At 36.7% G+C, this 20,020-nt stretch overlaps 1 protein-coding gene across 1 annotated transcript; it reads right to left on the reverse strand.

Annotated features, from left to right (window-relative positions):
- Nucleotides 1–1,156: 1,156 nt before the first annotated feature.
- On the reverse strand, nucleotides 1,157–2,104 carry LOC306882341 (homeobox protein notochord-like; the record flags this gene model as incomplete). Its single annotated transcript, XM_079436895.1, has 3 exons — nucleotides 1,157–1,351; nucleotides 1,456–1,643; nucleotides 1,759–2,104. 3 exons carry the CDS (start codon nucleotides 2,102–2,104, stop codon nucleotides 1,157–1,159), a joined length of 729 nt encoding a protein of 242 aa, XP_079293021.1.
- Between the last annotated feature and the right edge of the window lie 17,916 nt (nucleotides 2,105–20,020).

The following is a 20,020-nucleotide window of genomic DNA, read 5'->3' on the forward strand; positions in this document are numbered from 1 at the left end:
GCTTTCGCATGTCTTAGTCTGCTGTGGAGCAGAGACAACAAGAAGACACAACCATGTCTAAAAGGCTCTGTCTGCAATGGAGAGACACACTACCTGGCTCCAACAGCCTTGGAACAGATAAGCTCTTTTTTTGTCTTCTTATCTAACTTTGTCGCATCAGCCATATTGACAATTCCAAATGAGTCTCATTGTGTTCATCATTTGACCCTTGGAGTTCTCATTATAGTATAGATTTTTTTTTTTTCTTTTGTAGAGATCATTTTATTAATGCTCATTTCCTCTGATATTATTGCAATTATGATTGTTAAGGTCATTGTCTTATGAATTAAGTAGTATAATTTTCATTAGAGATAATTTGTTGTAAAATCAACATTATTTTGCATTTGAAAGAGTGGCAAAATGCCTGAAATTGTATTTAAATAAGTCAACTTCAAATTAAGTAATTATAGTTTTATTTAGGCTACTCCTGGTATAATGATATGACTTCAATATAGCGACTACATGAATTTGGATATTATATTTATATTTGCTATAATGTTGTCATTTATTTTATCAATAATATATTGGATTATTACTGCTGAGTGAGGTATTTTGTATGCTTTGGTATGCAAGTATGCCAACATAAATTCTTAGTACATGTGAAATAATCCACTCAATTTACCTAAATTTAATTGAAACTGAATAGATTATAGATTATGCATGTAGCCTTCTATAATTAGTTACTCTGTTTGATTACTAGATTGCAATTTGTCACAATATACTTGATATTAGATTATACATGCATAGTATATTTTAATGTAACCAATTATTTTTAGCAAATGTATTTAAATAGGTTTCAGATCTGAGATAAAATTGTGTTTTTTTCTTTTCTTTTTGTTTGACACCCTAAATGTTTACCTTTCAATTTCAGAGACAAAATTGCAATTTCAGAGACACAACAAAGAACATGACTTTTAAAATATATATTTACTTTATTTCATCCATATACAAACGTTTTAACGAAAACAAAGATACCCTTATAAGAGCAATGATGTGTAAGAGAAACACCTTAAATATAAATCTATTAATTAAATATTTGTACAAATAGAGAAGACTGTGTCATCCAGAGAAAATCAAAAACACACTGTATAAAAGTAACAGCGAGTGTGATTTTTTTTCAGTCTTGAAGTGAATCGTCGATGTCAATGTCTACATCAGATTCTTCTGTGAAATCTCTCTCCTCGTCCTCTCTGCCCTGGGATCCGGGGCTTTTTGGTGGCACAGCGAGTCCCAGTTTGGCGAGTTTGGCTTGTTGTTGCTCAAGACTCTGTTTTCTCCATTTGATGCGTCTGTTCTGGAACCAAACTTTAACCTGGAGTTACAAGAAAAAAAAGTTTAGCGTCTGATCTGTGGGAACTAAATGTTTGGGTTACATTTTTAAAATAAAGTTATTCATAATTGTATTTCATAATTAACCTGTGCTTCTGTGAGTTGGAGAGCAGATGCTAGGAGGAAACGCTCTGATCCCACCATATACTGCTGCCGTGCGAACTCCTTCTCCAGTCTGGACAGCTGCTCGTTGGTAAAACTTGTGCGCATTCGCTTTGATTTTCCAGCTTTGTGTTTATAGTGAGAGTGGACTGCTGCTTTGGCCAGTGCAGCACCTGTGCGTGAGAAAAGTTGCATTGGTAAGGTTAGCCTATTATAACATCGTTCCTTTATCTCAGTAAATATCTTTAAAAACGGATTCCTTAGGCTACATTTGTCAAACATACATACCTTGTGCGTACATAGCTCCACGACATGTTGTCTGGTAGTTGTAAGGCGGATAGCAGAAGACGGGATACCCAGTCTGCGTATGCACGATACTCTGGTTGTATGCACAGTGTGGCATTTGCGAATACACTTGTGCCGCAAATGGGACAGCGGAGCTCGAGACTGGCGCTTGATTGGATATGTTCCGATACAGACTTGTCCTGTCTCTCTCCGTATGGTCAGGCCTCGCAAGCAGAGCGTCGATTGTGAAGGATTTCCCTGTGCTCGGTTTTGATGAAATGGCATAGTCCGGATGGAAAGGACGCACTGAGTGTCCATAGGTTTCATAAGCTCTTCCAGGCATCTGCATGGCTTCTGTTTGGGTGGGTAAAAAGTCCAAAAAGCTGCCTAAAAGTTATCCGCAGTAGAGCTGTTCTCGACCTTGTGAAGAGTGGAGTGGAATGAAGCTTGGAGAGCCAGCGGCTCTTTTATACCTGCTCAGGGGGGCGCGAGGTGTGAACGACCCCCAGCGCGCCTTTGTCTTTTTAAGTGGCAGATGAGTCAAACGAGCGGCTCTACAAGGGATCCAATTAACTGATGGAGTTGTAACAAGCTGAGACTGTCAAATATCCTAATGGCCCTCTGCACTACATGCCCCCGGAGGTAGTCCAGAAACACAGAGAGGGGGTCAAGAGCCGAGAGCCAGGAGGTCCAGATTTACTACAAATTCCTGTATGGCTGTGCGCCACAGAAACGTCCCGTGAGAATGCATTGATGTTACCCAAATCATCTTATTTGTCCTTTGAGAGTGCATTGATGTTACCCAAATCATCTTATTTCATGTATTCAAAGGGTACCGCCGAATGCGACACACAGCGGAACAAATACCCTCACATTCAGAGGTCAAAGAAAAGAGGACAAAAACTACTAATCACATTACGACTCGGCTCGTACATCTCTATGAAAGCCTGTTGCCAGTCTTTAAGACTCCAGATTGTCATCTAAATCTTTGAATCGTGGTTAGTGAACTAATTCATAATTTAGGCCACTATCAAATTTCAAAACTTGTGGTGCCAACCTGCAGTCCTGATGAGTGCACTTTTCAACCACTTTGAAGGTGCTTAATGATTAAGAAAACGAGACGAGTTGAAACTCATTAAATCGGGCAGAAATGATTGTGATAAGTTAATTAGATTGAAACTAAGATGTTGTTATGGCATAATGATGAAAAGATGTTTTACTGCGCAGACAACGGTAGCCTCACACCTATGTGTTGCGGATAATGTCAGAATTCACTTCCAGTTTCAGTCTCGAGGTGTCAAATGAAAGTAGGTATAATAGTGAGATCTCTTCTACTGTGGTTCATGTAAACACATTGATCAGTTCTCCTCCCTCAATCAGGCGCTGGCGTGTATTGCACATTGTGCCTATTGTGTTTTTGTCAGTTTTGGCGTTGCCCGAAAATTGGAGAGGAGATTTGCCGCACCTGGGCTTCAGTTTTCGCACTCTGAGTGCGAAGCCCGCTGATTTTACTTCGTGTCGGGATAGTAACTCAGATGAGCAGCTAATCTATTGTAAATGTCCGCTGCAGAAGTCCACTTAATAAGATACGTGACCTCTAAGCTTCTCTTAATTTCTTAACTCCTTCAGCCCCTTTCTCTTTTTGATATCGGTTAAATATTGATAAGGACGGAGCTGCACACACTGTTGTCTATCTATCTATCTATCTATCTATCTATCTATCTATCTATCTATCTATCTATCTATCTATCTATCTATCTATCTATCTATCTATCTATCTATCTATCTATCTATCTATCTATCTATCTATCTATCTATCTATCTATCTATCTATCTATCTATCGTTAGATTTTTATATATAACTATCTATTTAGGCTAATAATTGTTTATAGCCTGTGAAATCAGTTGACTTTGCATTAACTTAAAATGTATTAAAGTTCTTCTAACTTGTGACAAATCCATTTATAATTATCTGATTATTATCTGCGGCTTTTCAGAATTACATAAATAACATAAAATAACCTTGTCAGTTAACATTTTTGAACTCATTATCGCTTGTGTTGGCATTTACAGTGAAAATAAAGCGATATTTTTGTGTGGCTGAAGTATAATTCATGTCTGAACAAAGCCTCATGTTGAGGACCAGTGATGGGAGGAAATCACGGTAACACTTTATTTTAAGGTGTCCATAATATAGAGTAATTACCTAGTTAAGTACTTAGTAGCCGTTATGAAACAAAATGTACTTACCATGTAACTAAGTTATAGAACAGTCTGTACTTACAGTTTGTAATTATGTAGATAATAGACAGCTACTGTTACACAGACCGAGTCTGTTACACAGCTACTTATGTAACCAAAAGATTGTTACATATGTGTTACAGACTTTATACAACTCAATTACAAATGCAAGTACACAGACATAGGCCACTTAAAATAAAGTGTATCAATATTGTACTTAAGTGTACTTCATGTGTATCTATATTGTATCCAGCTGCACCTTAGTTTGATTTAACCCACCAGTACACAGCTAAAATACATGTAAGACATTTCTAATTAAATTACAATTACACAATATTACGCAGGCATAAGCTATTAAAAATAAAGTGTATTAATATTGTACTTAAGTGTACTTCATGTGTATCTTTACTGTACACCCTATCCAGCTGCACCTTAGTATTATTTAACCCATGCACCAGTACACAGCTAAATGTAATACATTTCTAATTACATTACAATTAGATAATATTACACAGGCATAAGCTACTTAAAATAAAGTGTATCAACATTGTTCTTAAGTGTACCAGTAGCTGTGTAACAGACTCGGTTTGTTACATATGTGTAACAGTAGCTGCCTATTACATCTACATAATTATAAACTGTAATTACAGGCTGTTCCATAACTTAGTTACATGGTAAGTACTTTTTTCATGAAAGTTCAACGGCTACTACTAAGTACTTAATTCGGTATTATGACACCTTAAAATAAAGTGTTACCGATATGACTTATGTAAAGAGGGAGTCCCCATTACTAGCTCTCAATTAGGACATGAAACGCCACAGATGAAAAGCAGCGGCTTCACTAAAGGAAGTGATTTGCTTTCTAACACTGCTTTAGAACAAAGACGCGCTCTTTCAAGTGAGGATTATAGTCAGCTCTGCAAACTCTACGCGCTCATTGCTAAAAGACAAGTCTAGTGCAGAGGACTTGCTAAAGCACAGTTAAACAGTTCTTCCTTTGACCGGCGCGTTTTCTAATTACAGCAGCGCACCTGACACCAACGCGTCTAATGAACAGCGCAAACAGCGCGCTTCTGCGCCCTGAGCAAGCTCCGCGTCTGACCACCTAGACCAGGTTTTCCTTGTTTGTTAACATGTTTCTCTGAACGGGCTTGAAAGAAAGGAATCACGCCGCGCGAGGCGGTGTTTACATATTACCATTTAGTCCTTACATCTGAATCCTCAGCAAGCACATCTGGACAGCAGTGTTTGCACGCTTGCCCATTATGTGCAATTTTACGGGGTTTAATTTTTATCATCAAAAGAAAAAAATGGAGATACCTTTTCGGGCCTCTATTTATTTCTTTAACAGAAGCCTTGTCTGTGAACTTTAATTAAAAAAGTGAGATCTGGCCTCTGGCCAGGCAAAAACATGAACCTGGGGGATTTGTTCTCAACCCATTTCGTTGTCTTTGCCACGTAGACAGGAGCGTTTTCTTGTGGGGAAAAAAAGAAACTAATCGTTTCTCTTATAACAACTTTTCAATTGTGGGAAGCCATTCTGCAATATTCTCTTGTACTCCAAAGCATAATTGACTTTTCACAGTGAAGCGGCTCACCAACAGCCGCTGAAAATGCTCCCCACATCATGACACATCTTCCTCCATGCTTCTCTGTGGTAGAGAGGCAATCATTATTGTATTTCTCATCAGATCCTTGTGTTATATTGTGATTCATCCATATACAACTCTGCTGAACCACTCATCATCATACTTCCCAACACAATCTAATAGGTTTTGGCTAATTCACATGAATCACATTCATACATTTCCTTATGATCTGCTTGTTCCTCCGTTCATTGTGAGGAACATGATTTTATAGTATATCATTTATGATATCTTTATGATTTCATGGACAGAATGTGTTACAAGGCTCAGACATCAACCAAAATTAAGGATGAGTGCTGGTTTGTGTATTGGAGCCAGACAGAGAATACACTGTTGGGCTTTTTTGTGTTGGGCCTTTTCATAGTCATAGTGAAGAACAGGCTGCCCCTCCTTCAACAACATCCCTTTTCTGTAAAACTGAAACTCAACACGCCACCCAAAGCTGTCACATCAAACCTTCAATTAAAAGGATTTTCAGACATAAAAACCACAGATGTGCAGAATAAGAAAACTGTCTTTGAATCTTACTTTAGTCTGTTTTAGTATTTTGATTGATCTTAAATGTGGCTGATTCTGGCTAAGATTATTTTGAATACATTTAGGTTAAAGTGAAAAATCTTAGATTTGAGAAATATTACACTTTTAGTTTGTCACTTTTCTTTGCATTATGAGTTCAGCATGTTACAATTTCAGTTTACTGTTAAAGACGTTTCTGTTTTACTAAAATGTGCTATTGGTTTTATTGTTGGGATATAATGCTTAGTGTTTTATTTAGCAAGTGACATTAGGATTATTACCTCAGAGGTGAAAACCGACCAATTATCTCCCCTGATTATCTCACCTCAGTCAATAGGCATCAAGATAACTTCTGTACACATGCAGGAGTCGCATAATACTGCAGAATGGACCATCCCGTTTCTATTCACTCCAGTACGACCATCAGGGTCATCAAGGAGAAACAAGGCAAATTGGTCTATCTATCTCACCTTTACTGTTTCGAGCAGTTTAACTGGACGACCAGGTATAACCTACGTCTAGCTTCAATACACATTTCAGCCGGGTCATGATGTACACTGAAATAAAAGTTAAAACATGCTTCATCCAAAATTGAGTCATTTTTTCAATCACATGATTTCAGAAATATGATTTATCTCTGAATCAACCAAATATATTAGGTTACACCAGCAAACGGTCATAACTCGACTGCAGGTTGTCACTTTTGTCTATATTAACTGTGATGAATTTGTGTTTGCCCAAATACATGGAAAGTGGAACTATACCTACTTTTTTGATGCTGTAATTTTAAATTTTGCGCCACCTTTCTTCATTTATTAGATACTTTTCAAGAGATTTACAAAACTGGGGACAACATGTCTTATTTTGCTTTAACCAAGCACCAAATTCATAATGGTTGGGAGTCACACCACAGTCATGGTGGTTTATTGTTATTTGTCTACAACATCCTGTAGATAATATAATGTTAACAAGATGTAGTAAGAGTGAGACGTGAGATCTGAGATAAAGCAGATTTTATATATCTCATATCATATTTGTAGTGTAAAAATAGCAGAAAGGTTAGTATGACAGGGCAGTGAATAAAGGTCTCGTCCCTGGAGAGAGGGATATTTTGCGTGTGTATTCTGACTGTCTGACACCGTTTGACCCCACCTTGACTTGATGGTCCAGCATTTTCAACAGGACCAATTGCCATTTCAGATGCTTGATTTCTCTCTGTAGGGTTGCAGGGTTTAAAAAGATCATTCAGGCCATGCAACTAATGTCCCATTATCCTTCCAACTCTTTGTCTCATTCTCGTCTGCTCATCAGGAGCGACGATAACATGGATGCAACTGAAGACTAATGAAGTGACTTAACTGCTTTTTTGGAAAAGTGATGGCTTAGAAACTAAAATCATCAGATCCTTGGGTCAAACACTTGAATCATTTTGCCCAGAAAAATTCAATCATGTGAAGAAAATATAAATTCTCCTTATTTCTCAACTTTTTTACACTTGTGCATCTTTATAATTATTAATTGGTCTGAGAAATATTTATATTGGATATTAAATATGTCAGTGGAGCGGGATTTATTTGTGCATCTTTACCTAACTTGAATAAACATTAAATATTACATTTAGCAGACCATTTATATTTCAGTTTATATTAATTATAACAGATTTATTACAGTAATATGAAAACATTACAGTGATTATTTCATGCAAAGCTGTATTTTCTGCATCATCAATTCAGTCTTCAGTGTCGCATGATCTTTCAGAAATCATTTTAATATAATGATTTACAGCTCAATAAACATTTCTTGCTGCTTAATATTTTTGTCAGAACTGAAACTGATCATTTTCAGGATTCTTAGATGAAATGAAAGTTTATAAGAAAAACATTTATTTGAAATAGAAATCTGTAACATTATAAAGCCCTTGCTGCCAATTTATTGGCATTGAAATGGCATTGCAAATTGTTTTATTACAAATCCAGTGATCTGTTAAATTCATTTTGTATGTACAGAGAAACATTCTCATCATCTATTCACAATTAACCACAAAAAATTAATTACGCTTTAACATCATATAATCAATATAAATATTTCATGTTTTATTACCAAAACAAAGTAAAGTAAAGTAAAAGTAAAGTCGTGACGTATTGTCAAGTATGGTGACCCATACTCGAAATTGGTGCTCTGCGTTTAACCCATCCAAGTGCACACACACAGCAGTGAGTAGTGAACAAATGCATGCACACACACACACACACACACACACCGTGAACACACACCCGGAGCAGTGGGCAGCCATGCTGCAGCGCCCGGGGAGCAGTTGGGGGTTCGGTGCCTTGCTCAAGGGCACCTCAGTCGTGGTATTGAGGGTGGAGAGAGCGCTGTACATTCACTCCCCCCACCTACAATCCCTGCCGGCCGGGGACTCGAACCCGCAACCTTTCGATTACGAGTCCGACTCTCTAACCATTAGGCCACGACTTCTAGTGTACTCTAGATAAAGACATAAACCCTTCATACTAAATGTGAAAAATATTGTGTTATTTTATTTCTATATATTTTTGAATACAGATCTGTTATTTCCTTCATTCTGATCTAATATTTTTCTCCTGAAATAATTTCTTGTTGTGATAGTCTGATCTGGTAATGTCTGTTGGTTTATGGCCATTACAGCCTTCAATACAAGAGTTAATGCTGTCATATGTCACAGCCTCTGTCACACTCGGCTACATGCCTTTTTACACAGTGGTGTAAGACGGTGTGAAATTTTCACTGGAGGTGAACATTGTGGCGACAGAATGCGATGTTTGGTGTAATCTCAATAAATCAATAATGGAATGTGTGATCTATCGATAGCCTGTTTCCAAAAGCCACGCAGGTGGTCCTGAGGAGCAGGGGAGAGTTTACGGTGGTATTTTAGAGGGGGTAGTGGAATTATATGGGGCATTTTAGGGGGGTATTTGGGAAAGTTATGCAAGGTGACACTCTTTAATGGAGGTGAGAATTGGTGGGTTGGACTTTGACACTTGATCAGTGTTTACACTTCCTGTCGCAGAGAGTGAGAGGGAGACAGAGAAAGGAGAGTAAACAGTGTCAGAATACATGACTACTGTGATCAGCCCTGGACTAAGAAAAGTCATGGATGTACTTTGTAAACAACCTGCTATAGAGATTCAGACAACCCTACTTTAAAGAGACAGACTGGGCTCTTATTGCACACAATACAATCTAGAGCAAAGCTACAAGTCTCAACCTCATGCCGTAATAACAACGGACAGTTTTGGGGCAGTTTATTGCCCTATTTTATAAAGCACAACAAATTATTTAGTTCATAGGGAGTTAAGTATGGTATCCTAGATAAGTATGGTTTCACATTTCAACTTCATTTGACTATTGACTTAAATAAAACTCAGTTAATTATATGAAGCATATGAAGTGGTTAGGTTACCAAAAAGACAAAAAAAGAACAAAAAGAACGAAAGAAAACCATTTTACAGTACATGTTTATTATGTACACCACTGTTCAAAAGTTTTTAAGTCTTATCCTCACCAAGGCTGCATATATTTGTACAAACTCATCAATATTGTGGAATGTTATTACAATTGAAAATAATTTAATGTTTTCTATCTTAATATATTTCAAAATGTAATTTATCGCTGTGATGTCAATACTCTGGTCTTCAGTGTCACAAGATCCTTCAGAAATCATTAGTATGATGATTTGCTGCTCAAGAAACATTTCTTCCTATTCAAATTAGTGTTGAAAATAGTTTTTTTTTTGTGGAAACATTTTATTTAACGAATAGAAAGTTAGCATTTATTTGAAAAAAATCTTAGCATTTTAAAAGTCAAAAGCAGCACTTTTGAATTATTTAATGTCTCCTTGCTGAATAAAATAATTAATTTCTTAAAAATAATAATTTTACCTCATTTTGAGTAGTAAGCTAATGATTCAATTTTGGCATGAATTGTTTAATAATTTAATGCATTTTTCTTGTTTATTTAATCTTTGAAAAGAGAACTTTTTAAAAAGAATTAACTGTCATAACATGTCCTTTATTTAACTTTATTTAACCTATAAACTTAATAGATACAAATATTAGAGCTCAGTTTCTCCTGCCTGTACTTGCAGCCAACCTGTACTTGATGCAATGGAACCTTGTATAGAGAACAAAGCCACTATGTGAATGCTGTTTTTCACTAGTGTCCCTCATAAGAGGACGAGATCAAAGGCCTGTAACCATGGAGATCACCCACACAATGATACACATGTGGTCTGGGGAAGGTGGAGAAGATTTATGTGTTACAGCTTATCGTATAATGAATGTGTTCCTCAGTGCTCATTGTGGTGGTCTTCACACAGACTTTTTACTGCCCTCTAGTTGCAGCGAAGAGTGGCCTAACGCATTTGCAGTGTGTTTCTTTATTTGTTTGTGTTGTGAGCATTTGCAAGATCTGCTGTCAAATTGATGAAGATGTTTTCTTGATTTGCTGGTGCTTTTTCTATTTGCATGTGTTTTCTGAAGTTGCAGCACGTTGAGCTCTCTCGGCCACCGTACATATGCCATTTTCTACTGAAGTAGTCCTAGGAAATATATGGTTGTGGTAAAACAAACATGTACAATTATATTAGAAAATATTTCAAAATATATCACATTATCAACATGCAACATGAAAAATGTTGCACAAATTGCATCATGTATGAAGAGGGGGCACATTTTAATCTGTATGATCATTCAAATAAGTCAAATAAATCTAATTCAAATCTTTACTGTCATTTTTGCTGTTTAAAAAAATTCATACCGGCCCCAAACAATTGAAAATATGGTAAAATATTGCATAATGGGAAGTGGACATTGCAACAAATCAATCTTTCAACAAAAAAGTTAACACATGAATATGAATAACAAATCATTTGTGTAAATGATATAATGACTTACTCATTAAAACAGTCACTTCTTGCATTCCTGAACAAATGAGTGTTTTTGAATAAATATGTTGAATGAAGGATTCAAAGAATAATCCATAAAGACAGTCACTTGTCACCTACTGGCATAATGATGTAACCTCTAGAAAGAGTCACTGAAAAATCTCCACCACTAATATAAAGACTGACAGTCAAATTCATGAACTGGAGCAACTTGTTTTATAGTATATATATATATATATATATATATATATGCTTGTGATGCATAAATCCTGACACAAACCTCATTTGAATGAGTGAATGAATGAATGAATACTTATTTTGGTTAAAATTCATGATAATTTATATTCCACAATGAAAACCCTGTAATCTCCAGATGCTGCTAGATTTGTAACTTGAATGTGTGTGGCTTCTGGTGTCATTAACTTTAGTCAGTTATTTTAGCTGTATTTACTGTAAGCTGTTATGCGGCTTGATATTGTAAACTGGTATTTCTTGAAGAATTTTCAAGTATCGTAATCCTAAACACTGGTTTGTAGCACAAATTATTGTGACTATTTACCACACTTTGTTTTTCTTCAAGTTGATAAAACATTTCCTTACAACTAATCTATTTTAGGTCAGAAAATATTTAAAGAGCGTTTTGGATCCACCAGTGCAGACATGGGAAAAGATTAATACCACTGTCACTCTACCCATAAGAATGCTCAAGATAACATCTAATGACTACAGGTCTCTCTTGCTGTGCTTAGGTTGGTCATAGTCAGTCATCAGGCAAACACTGAAGAATAATGATGTGCATGGAAGAAAAGTAAACACCCCCCCCCCCCCCCCCCCCCCCACACACACACATAATTTTTAAAATTAAATTTTAAAAACAGAACTGTTCTTCCAGGGAAACAACAAACAAACAAACAAACAAACAAACAAACAAAAACATTTTTCATTAGATTAGGCACAGATGACTTTATTAGTGAAGTTAAACTTATAACTTAAGGACCATAAACTCATAAGTCAGCAATAATAATATTATTTATAAATGATGTTGAAATCAATTGAATACTTGTGTCTTCTGTTAAACTAAAATGTTGTTTTTGAACGAAGTATAATAGAGAGATTGTATATATATAACGAAGCTAGATTATGTTTAATACCCCACATAAAAAATAATGCTGTGTGGCAGCATGATACTGTAATTGATGTAGCCTATCATAATATTTATATTGTACCCTGGTATCCCCAGGGCACTTGGTTATATGTGACATGAATAATGTTATTATTATTACTGTCAGAAAGCCCTATAGATGGCAGCATCAGCAATGTTGTCTATTGCTGCAATATATTTTTCAAACACCAGGTGTCATTATGGTTCACTGTAATTTTGCCAACACTGATGTCAGTGCTTGCATATTTACTGCTGGGTAATACACATGTGAACATTTATTTACTTGTGATTTTGTGAAAACCTTTCAGAGTTTTGGGTATTTTAAAAATAAAAACAGAGGCTCTAAATCTTCAAAATATTTTAAGATTTAAATTTATATTCAAATATATTAGACTGTAATTGTTTAATATCGTCCTACAGTTTTTAAATCACTTTCAGGGTTTATCATGGTGGCCAAGTAGTTGTAAAACGGCAATAAATCATTATATAAAAAGCAGCATTAGGTCTACATTTATGGTTATATCAACTTACAACCGGTAGATGACGCTGTTCCCTCATTATTATCACTGGCTGGTTCGTTATCCCATAAAAACATCCTGACCAACATAGATCACTGGATCTTGAGACATGGGAGAGATTGAAACATGACACACAACTGGTAGCCCACCTGTTGTTTATATATATATATATATATATAATATAAATTAATCAGAGATCACTAGAAAATTCACATGTATCGTTTGTCTTTATTTGATCAATATGAGGACAGTCATTAATGTTTAAGCACCAAAGGCTCATATGGACTATTAGGTGACACAGTTTCCATGCATATTTCAAAATATTACAGCAATAATATGGTTTATTATTAAAGTTAATACGTTTGGTGAAACAGCTAACAAAAAATACACAATAGTTGCAAAAGAGACAGCCATTAAAAAGAGGAGCGTCTCGCTGCAGGACACAAGATCCAGGGGGCGTGGTTAGATCCAGATCCAACTCCTCCCACCTTTCATTTACCTGAACCTACCTGTCTCCACCCCCTGATCCCTAAACCCACCCATCTCCACCCCTAAACCTACCAATTTACACCCCCTAGATGTGGATCCAACCACGCCCCCTGGATCTTGTTAATTTGGCATAGGTTTATGTTTTAATGTGTGTACACATTTCTCTCTTTCAGCTATTAAAAACAAAAACAACTCTCGGGAGATCACAGAGATCTTTGAAAACTAATTATACAAAACTAAGGAGTAAATGTACCATGGTCGTGGAAAAAAACGTTTATAACTGATGCCAAACTATGAGACCTAGAAAACCTGCGAGAGCTATGAGAAAAGACGTCCTATCCTGTGCCTTTAGTGTCCTCTAGTGGACGTTAGTTTTACAGCCTTCCTCTGTCATTCACATTGATAATACAGCTGATCATTTAGAAACGGCTACATTTAATTAAAGTTAATTTTAAATAATAGGATATCGGCCTATGCCCCACTATTAGATAATAATGAAGACTTCACCTGCTATCAGTTTAACAACATCTGCTAATAATTTTATTATAAATATATAAACAATGTGGAGTGAATGAGCTGTCAATATAATCTGACACGCTGTGTTGACTGATAATGAGTGACAGTGAAAACAGTGTATCATTATAAAACTTTTTTTGTGTGTGTGTGAAAATGGAAAAGACAGGAGATGCTCTTAACCATAGTGAAAATGCGTCTTAACCTCTTTAACTCAACCATCCACCCACCCAACACACACACACACACACACACACACACATACATGTTGGTTTTTGTGGTTTATGGGGACTCTCCATAGGCGTAATGGTTTTTATACTGAACAAACTGTGTGTGCTATTGCCCTACACCTAAACTTAGCCCTCACAGGAGACTTTGTGCATTTTTAGATTTTCAAAAAAACACCATTTAGTATGTTTTTTAAGCCTTTTGAATTACGGGGACATAGGCAGTGTCCTCATAAACCACCTTCATATTGTAATACCTCTGTCATACCCATGTCATTATACAAATTTGTGTCCTCATAAACCACATAAACATGCACACACACACACACACACACACACACACACATGCTAACATTAAAAAAAAATTCAAGACAAAAGGCTTTGCTGTATATCATGTCAAGCATCTCTGCTCCACCTCCCTTATATCCTTATGAAAATAAACACTGATAGATAAGACCAGATGATCAGGAAGACAATAGCTTGTTGTGTGTGCACATATTCAAACACTGGAGTATGTTCATTTTCCATCTATTTTTCTTATCCCCCACACATACCCCACAACATCACATTTAGATGAATTCTAGTCAGTTTTCAGCCTGCTGTCACTTATCTAAAACAAACAATTGTGCCTTCTAGCAATTATATGTTTGTTTGACACGGCTCATTGATTTCTGAGTGCTGCTGGGACAGAACAGGCTGAAAGAACTGAATTTATTTTGGCAGAATCTATTCAACATGTTCAGAAGATTTCTCTTATCATGATTGAGTTATTGTGATTTTTCTCCTGAGATGAGTGCCATAGATGAGATGTCGGAGATACAGTGCTTTCTTATTCAAAGTGACTTAAAGTTCACTTCAGAATCAGCAGCCAAGGTGTTACAGTAGATCATTGTGAAAGATTGTATTGTTGTTTATGCTCAAACTAGATATCTGAAAGTTCACTGTAATTTCATTTAAGTTCAAGGATGTTTACTGAAACTATCTCACCACAAAACTGCCACTCCTTTTCTCTTCCTGGGTGGTTTAAAAACTGCTCTTGCCTAAAAACAAATCTCTGAACGTTTATGTGAATAAAAAGGGTTATTCTGTTCTCATCAACACTCGTCAAGGCCCCTGAGGAGTGAAGATCTTAAACAGAAGGTTCAGACAGACCGCTTTACGCACTAATAATTTTTACTGTATTCACTTTAATTTTAGTTTAAGATTTAGTACTTTTTTATGTGCTTTTGTCATTTTTATTAGCTTATTTAAAATATTTCTATTTAGTTTAAATTTATTTCAGTTTTAGTTTCACTTTAGTTCAGTTTTTGTAGCTTAAACTTAAACGTATTTTATTTCTGTTAATTGCAAAATGTAAAGTTGAAGTTTTTCATCTAAGATTTATTTTATTTTATTTTATTTAAGTTTTATTTCAATTAATGAAAATAACTTTTAAAAGTTGTAGCTATGAGCACTGAGGTTCAAGAGGAGCCTGTTCATTTAATCATGTCATTCACTGCAACAGCTGTTCACCTTTTGTTCTGTTCTGTTTTTATGCATTACTATCAAATGTGAACTTGTTAAAAAAATATTATACAATAAACCATGTATTATACATAGTATGAACAACATACTATATTTTATTCTCTCTAGTAATAGTAGCATTATTCAATTCATGACTAATAACTCATTTAAATATGGTACATTATGTCCAGTACAACTGTTCAGAGTCCAGCATCAAATGACACGGCAAGCATAATGAAATATTGATCAGCAGGTGGGATATGGATTATTAATGACTGGAAACGAGCTGCTGAGCTCAGTATAACACACAGAGACATTTGCAAACCGGTGCATTAAACATTCCTGTGCAAACACAGAGCTGTATTAACACCACTGATGGTCTACTTCACACACAATTACAGGCTGCTCTGAGCATTTGCAAACGTCCCATTTTACTGCACTTTGGCTACCACTGAATGGATTTCAAATGAGGACAATCAGTGTTTATATAGACCATCAATATGCGTCGCAGGACCCCCAAGGAAGAGCACTGTGCGTCTTTACAAAGTGACTGAAAGCAGCATCGCAGGCTGACTGGGGGTTTGATAAGGACGTATTTAATTAAAATTGCTTCCCACAATGCAGTTTAACGATTCAAAGAAAGCTGTTAAAATCTGTGCTATTTTTAATTGTTAAGGGGATAGTTCACCCCAAAATTAACATTTTGTCATCATTTGAAAAATGCTGGTAATCAGTTGATTTCTTTCCATTGACTTCTAAAGTATTTCTTTCCCTAATGTGGACCAACAACTGTTTGTGTCAAAATTCTTCAAAATATCTTCTTCTGTGTTCATAAGAAAGAAACTTAGATAGGTGTGGAATGACATGAGGGTTAATGAGTTAATGATGACAAAAATTTCATTTTGGGGTGAACTATTCCTTTAATTTTGATAATGAGGAATGATCAACTTTTCTGCATTTTGAAATTACAAAATGTTCAAAATTGATTTTGAAATCCTGAAAAATCATGTAGATAATTTTGATAAATGTGAATCTGACCATGTTTGCTTCTGTTGGAAACTGTGAAGATATGTTATCAGATCAATAGCAGGTCCTTATAATATCGGACCTGAGTAGGTATCAGTCTTTGCTTTCATCTTTCTCTACTGAAGTCCACACTGCCAAATCCTCACATTTCCACAACAAGATCACCAGCGCTCCAGACATGCGTAATCTCTTCAGAACATTTAATTCTCTCCTCCACCTCCCACCACTTTGATAACCGCTGATGACGTTGCCTCTTTTTTCACAGACAAAACTAGAACAATCAGTAACCAGTTCTCAACTCCACAGGACCTCCAATCAACCACATCCACTGCTCTAACTCCCATCTTCTCCTTCTGTCCCCTCACCGAGGCAGAAGTATCCAAACTTCTCCTCTCCAGCCATCCTACAACATGTCTTCTCGACCCAATCCCCTCACACCTTCTCCAAACAATCTCTCCCACACTCTTACCGGCACTCACACACATTATCAACACATCTCTCCTCACAGGCATCTTCCCCACAGCATTCAAGCAGGCTCAGGTAACCCCACTGATCAAAAAAACCTACATTAAACACTTCTCTTTTAGATAACTACAGACCTGTCTCTCTCCTTCCATTCGTAGGGAAAACACTCGAACGAGTTGTCTTCAACCAGCTCTCACGGTTTCTTTCACAGTACAACAAACTGGATGCTAAACAGTCAGGTTTCAGGAGTGGCCATTCAACAGAGACCGCGCTACTCTCAGTCACTGAAGCCCTGCGAACTGCAAAGGCTGATTCCAAATCGTCAGTCCTCATTCTGCTGGATCTTTCTGCTGCTTTTGACATTGTCAATCATCAGATTCTCCTGTCTACACTCTCATCACTGGGCAGCACTGGGATTCCACTTCGCTGGTTTGAATCCTATCTCACCGGTAGATCCTTCAGGGTGGCCTGGGGAGGGGAGGTATCCAAACCACATCAACTGGTCACTGGAGTTCCTCAGGGATCGGTTCTTGGACCCCTCCTCTTCTCCACATACACTACATCGCTGGGTCCCATCATACATGCATATGGCTTCTCCTATCACTGCTACGCCGATGACACAGCTCTATCTCTCTTTTCAACCAGATGACCCAACGGTAGCTGCACGGATCTCAGGCTGCCTGGCGGACATCTCGGCATGGATGAAAGAACATCACCTACAGCTACACCTACAAAAGAGCGCATGTGACACCTCTCTTCATCTCCTTGCACTGGCTACCAGTGGCAGCTCGCATCAAGTTCGATACTGATGCTTGCATACAGAACTACCACAGGCTCAGCACCCTCCTACTTCCACTCACTATTACGAACCTACATTCCCTCCAGAAGTCTGAGATCTGCTAGTGAGCGACGCCTTGTGGTACCATCACAGAGAGGCTCAAAATCACTCTCCAGAACATTCTCGTTCACCATTCCTGGCTGGTGGAATAATCTTCCCACCCCTATCTGGAACGCCGGATCCCTGGCAATCTTCAAGCAACAACTGAAAACTCATCTCTTTCGGCAGTACTTGACTTCATCCTAAACTCAAAAAAAAAAAACTCTTTCCCTCTATCTTTCTCTCCGCTTACTAGCTTGTACTTATTAGAACAATGACTGAGACTTGGTGTTACGAGCACTTCGTCTGTCTGATTGCCTCTTCAAGATTAATCGCTTTTTGTATTCCCCAATTGTAAGTCGCTTTGGATAAAAGCGTCTGCCAAATGACTAAATGTAAATGTAATATCGTCATGAACATTTCATGTTTCACATTGATCAGCCATGTCACCTTTGAACCCTCCTCACATTCTTCTGCTCTGTCCTGTGTGTTAATCTCCAGCTGTCACTGTCTTTGATCAGCTGTATAGGCCTGTCTATTTCACCTCTCTCTCTCTCTTACTCTTCCTAGCCTTGTCGTCTCCTTTCCGTCTCAGGTCTGTTGGAACCCGTTGGCCTCTACGCCTCCCTCACAACAAACCCCCTAGTCTCCTTTTTTTCAACGCTCTCCTCCCCCTTCTTTCTTTTGTCCCTGCTTTTTTTCATATTCCCTCCAGAACGCCAGCCTAAGGCTGAGTTATTTTCTCCCTGCAGGCCCATCTGTTCTCAGGAGACTCAATGGGCAGATGTTCTTGCCCGTCTCATTCTCCCCCTCTCTCAGTGCCTCTCTTTCCCTCTCTTTCATGCTGACCTAAAAGCAGTGGTCAGCAGTGGTCACCTCATAGTGTATGTGTGTCAGAATATCCATACAGATGGACTAGACTGAGAAATTTATCTGTGTTTCAGAAAATACACCTGTGAAAAAGAAGTGCGCTTAATTGTATCGAGTGCATTTGTAATGAACTTTAACTCTTAAAAGTATAAAAAAAAGCTATTAATGAAGTAAAATACCACTCATAGAGAGTACACTTTCATTATTACATTTCATTAGTCAAATATATTAAGGTTCTGCAATATATATAAATATATTGTGGAAACTTAAATTCCTGTAGAGCTGCTTTGCAACGATTTGTATCGTAAAAAGCGCTATACAAATAAACGTGAATTGAATTGAATTGAAAATTGAATATTACGTTTTCTTAGGTAGACTTTAAAAATATCACTTTATAATAACGTCAAATTAAATTTTACTTTAAAGTAGAGTTTAAATAATTTTGTTTTAATAATTGTTTGTCATGCTCAAGGAAACACGTGAGTAAGACACATTTAAAGCAATTCATATTAACTGAAGCGTTTTATGCAGTATTACATGTAAAGTTAATGTATTTTAAATGCACTAAATGGCAACTTCTCAGTTAAAAACGTGTAATTATAAATACTTAAATACATGATATTCAGATTTAAATGACATTAAATATTTTTGTTTGCCTTGCTTGTCAGTACATTAAGCAGTGCACTTTAACAATATTTCAGAGAAAACAGAAGTAAATATCAAATTATATATATGAAGCAATACCGTTTATTTTAATTGCAAATAAGTGTCTGAAAACAATACATTTAGATCAAATGGAAGTTTATAAGTATTTCATTACTGTAATAACTAGCATGCTAAAGTGTACTTCTGTACTGCATAAATGTAATGCGTTTAACTTTTTATTTACTCTTTATTTTTATTCTAAAACACAAAACACACACACACACAAAAACAACAACCAAAAAAAAAAAAAAAAAAAAAAATATATATATATATATATATATATATATATGTCAAACTGCCTCATTTCATTTTCATTCGCTAACCGCATCTGATTAAATGTATTCAACAGCTGCTTGACTTTGAGATCTTTACCAAAGATCACTTAAGTACCACACTCACATTTCTTACATCTTCAGTAAGGTGTGTGTGAGAGGCAGGTGAGGGGTTTAGCGCATTCAGTTCTTCCCCAATGCATGTGTTAATGCACGACCCTTTGCACCATTTGGGCTTTTCCTGATGGCTTAGGGTGGTAATGAGGCAGGTTTAACTGCAGAGGACATTAATGACAGAGCAATACACTCTC

This window comes from Barbus barbus, assembly GCF_936440315.1.
Source record: "Barbus barbus genome assembly, chromosome: 16".
Taxonomy (NCBI): domain Eukaryota; kingdom Metazoa; phylum Chordata; class Actinopteri; order Cypriniformes; family Cyprinidae; genus Barbus; species Barbus barbus.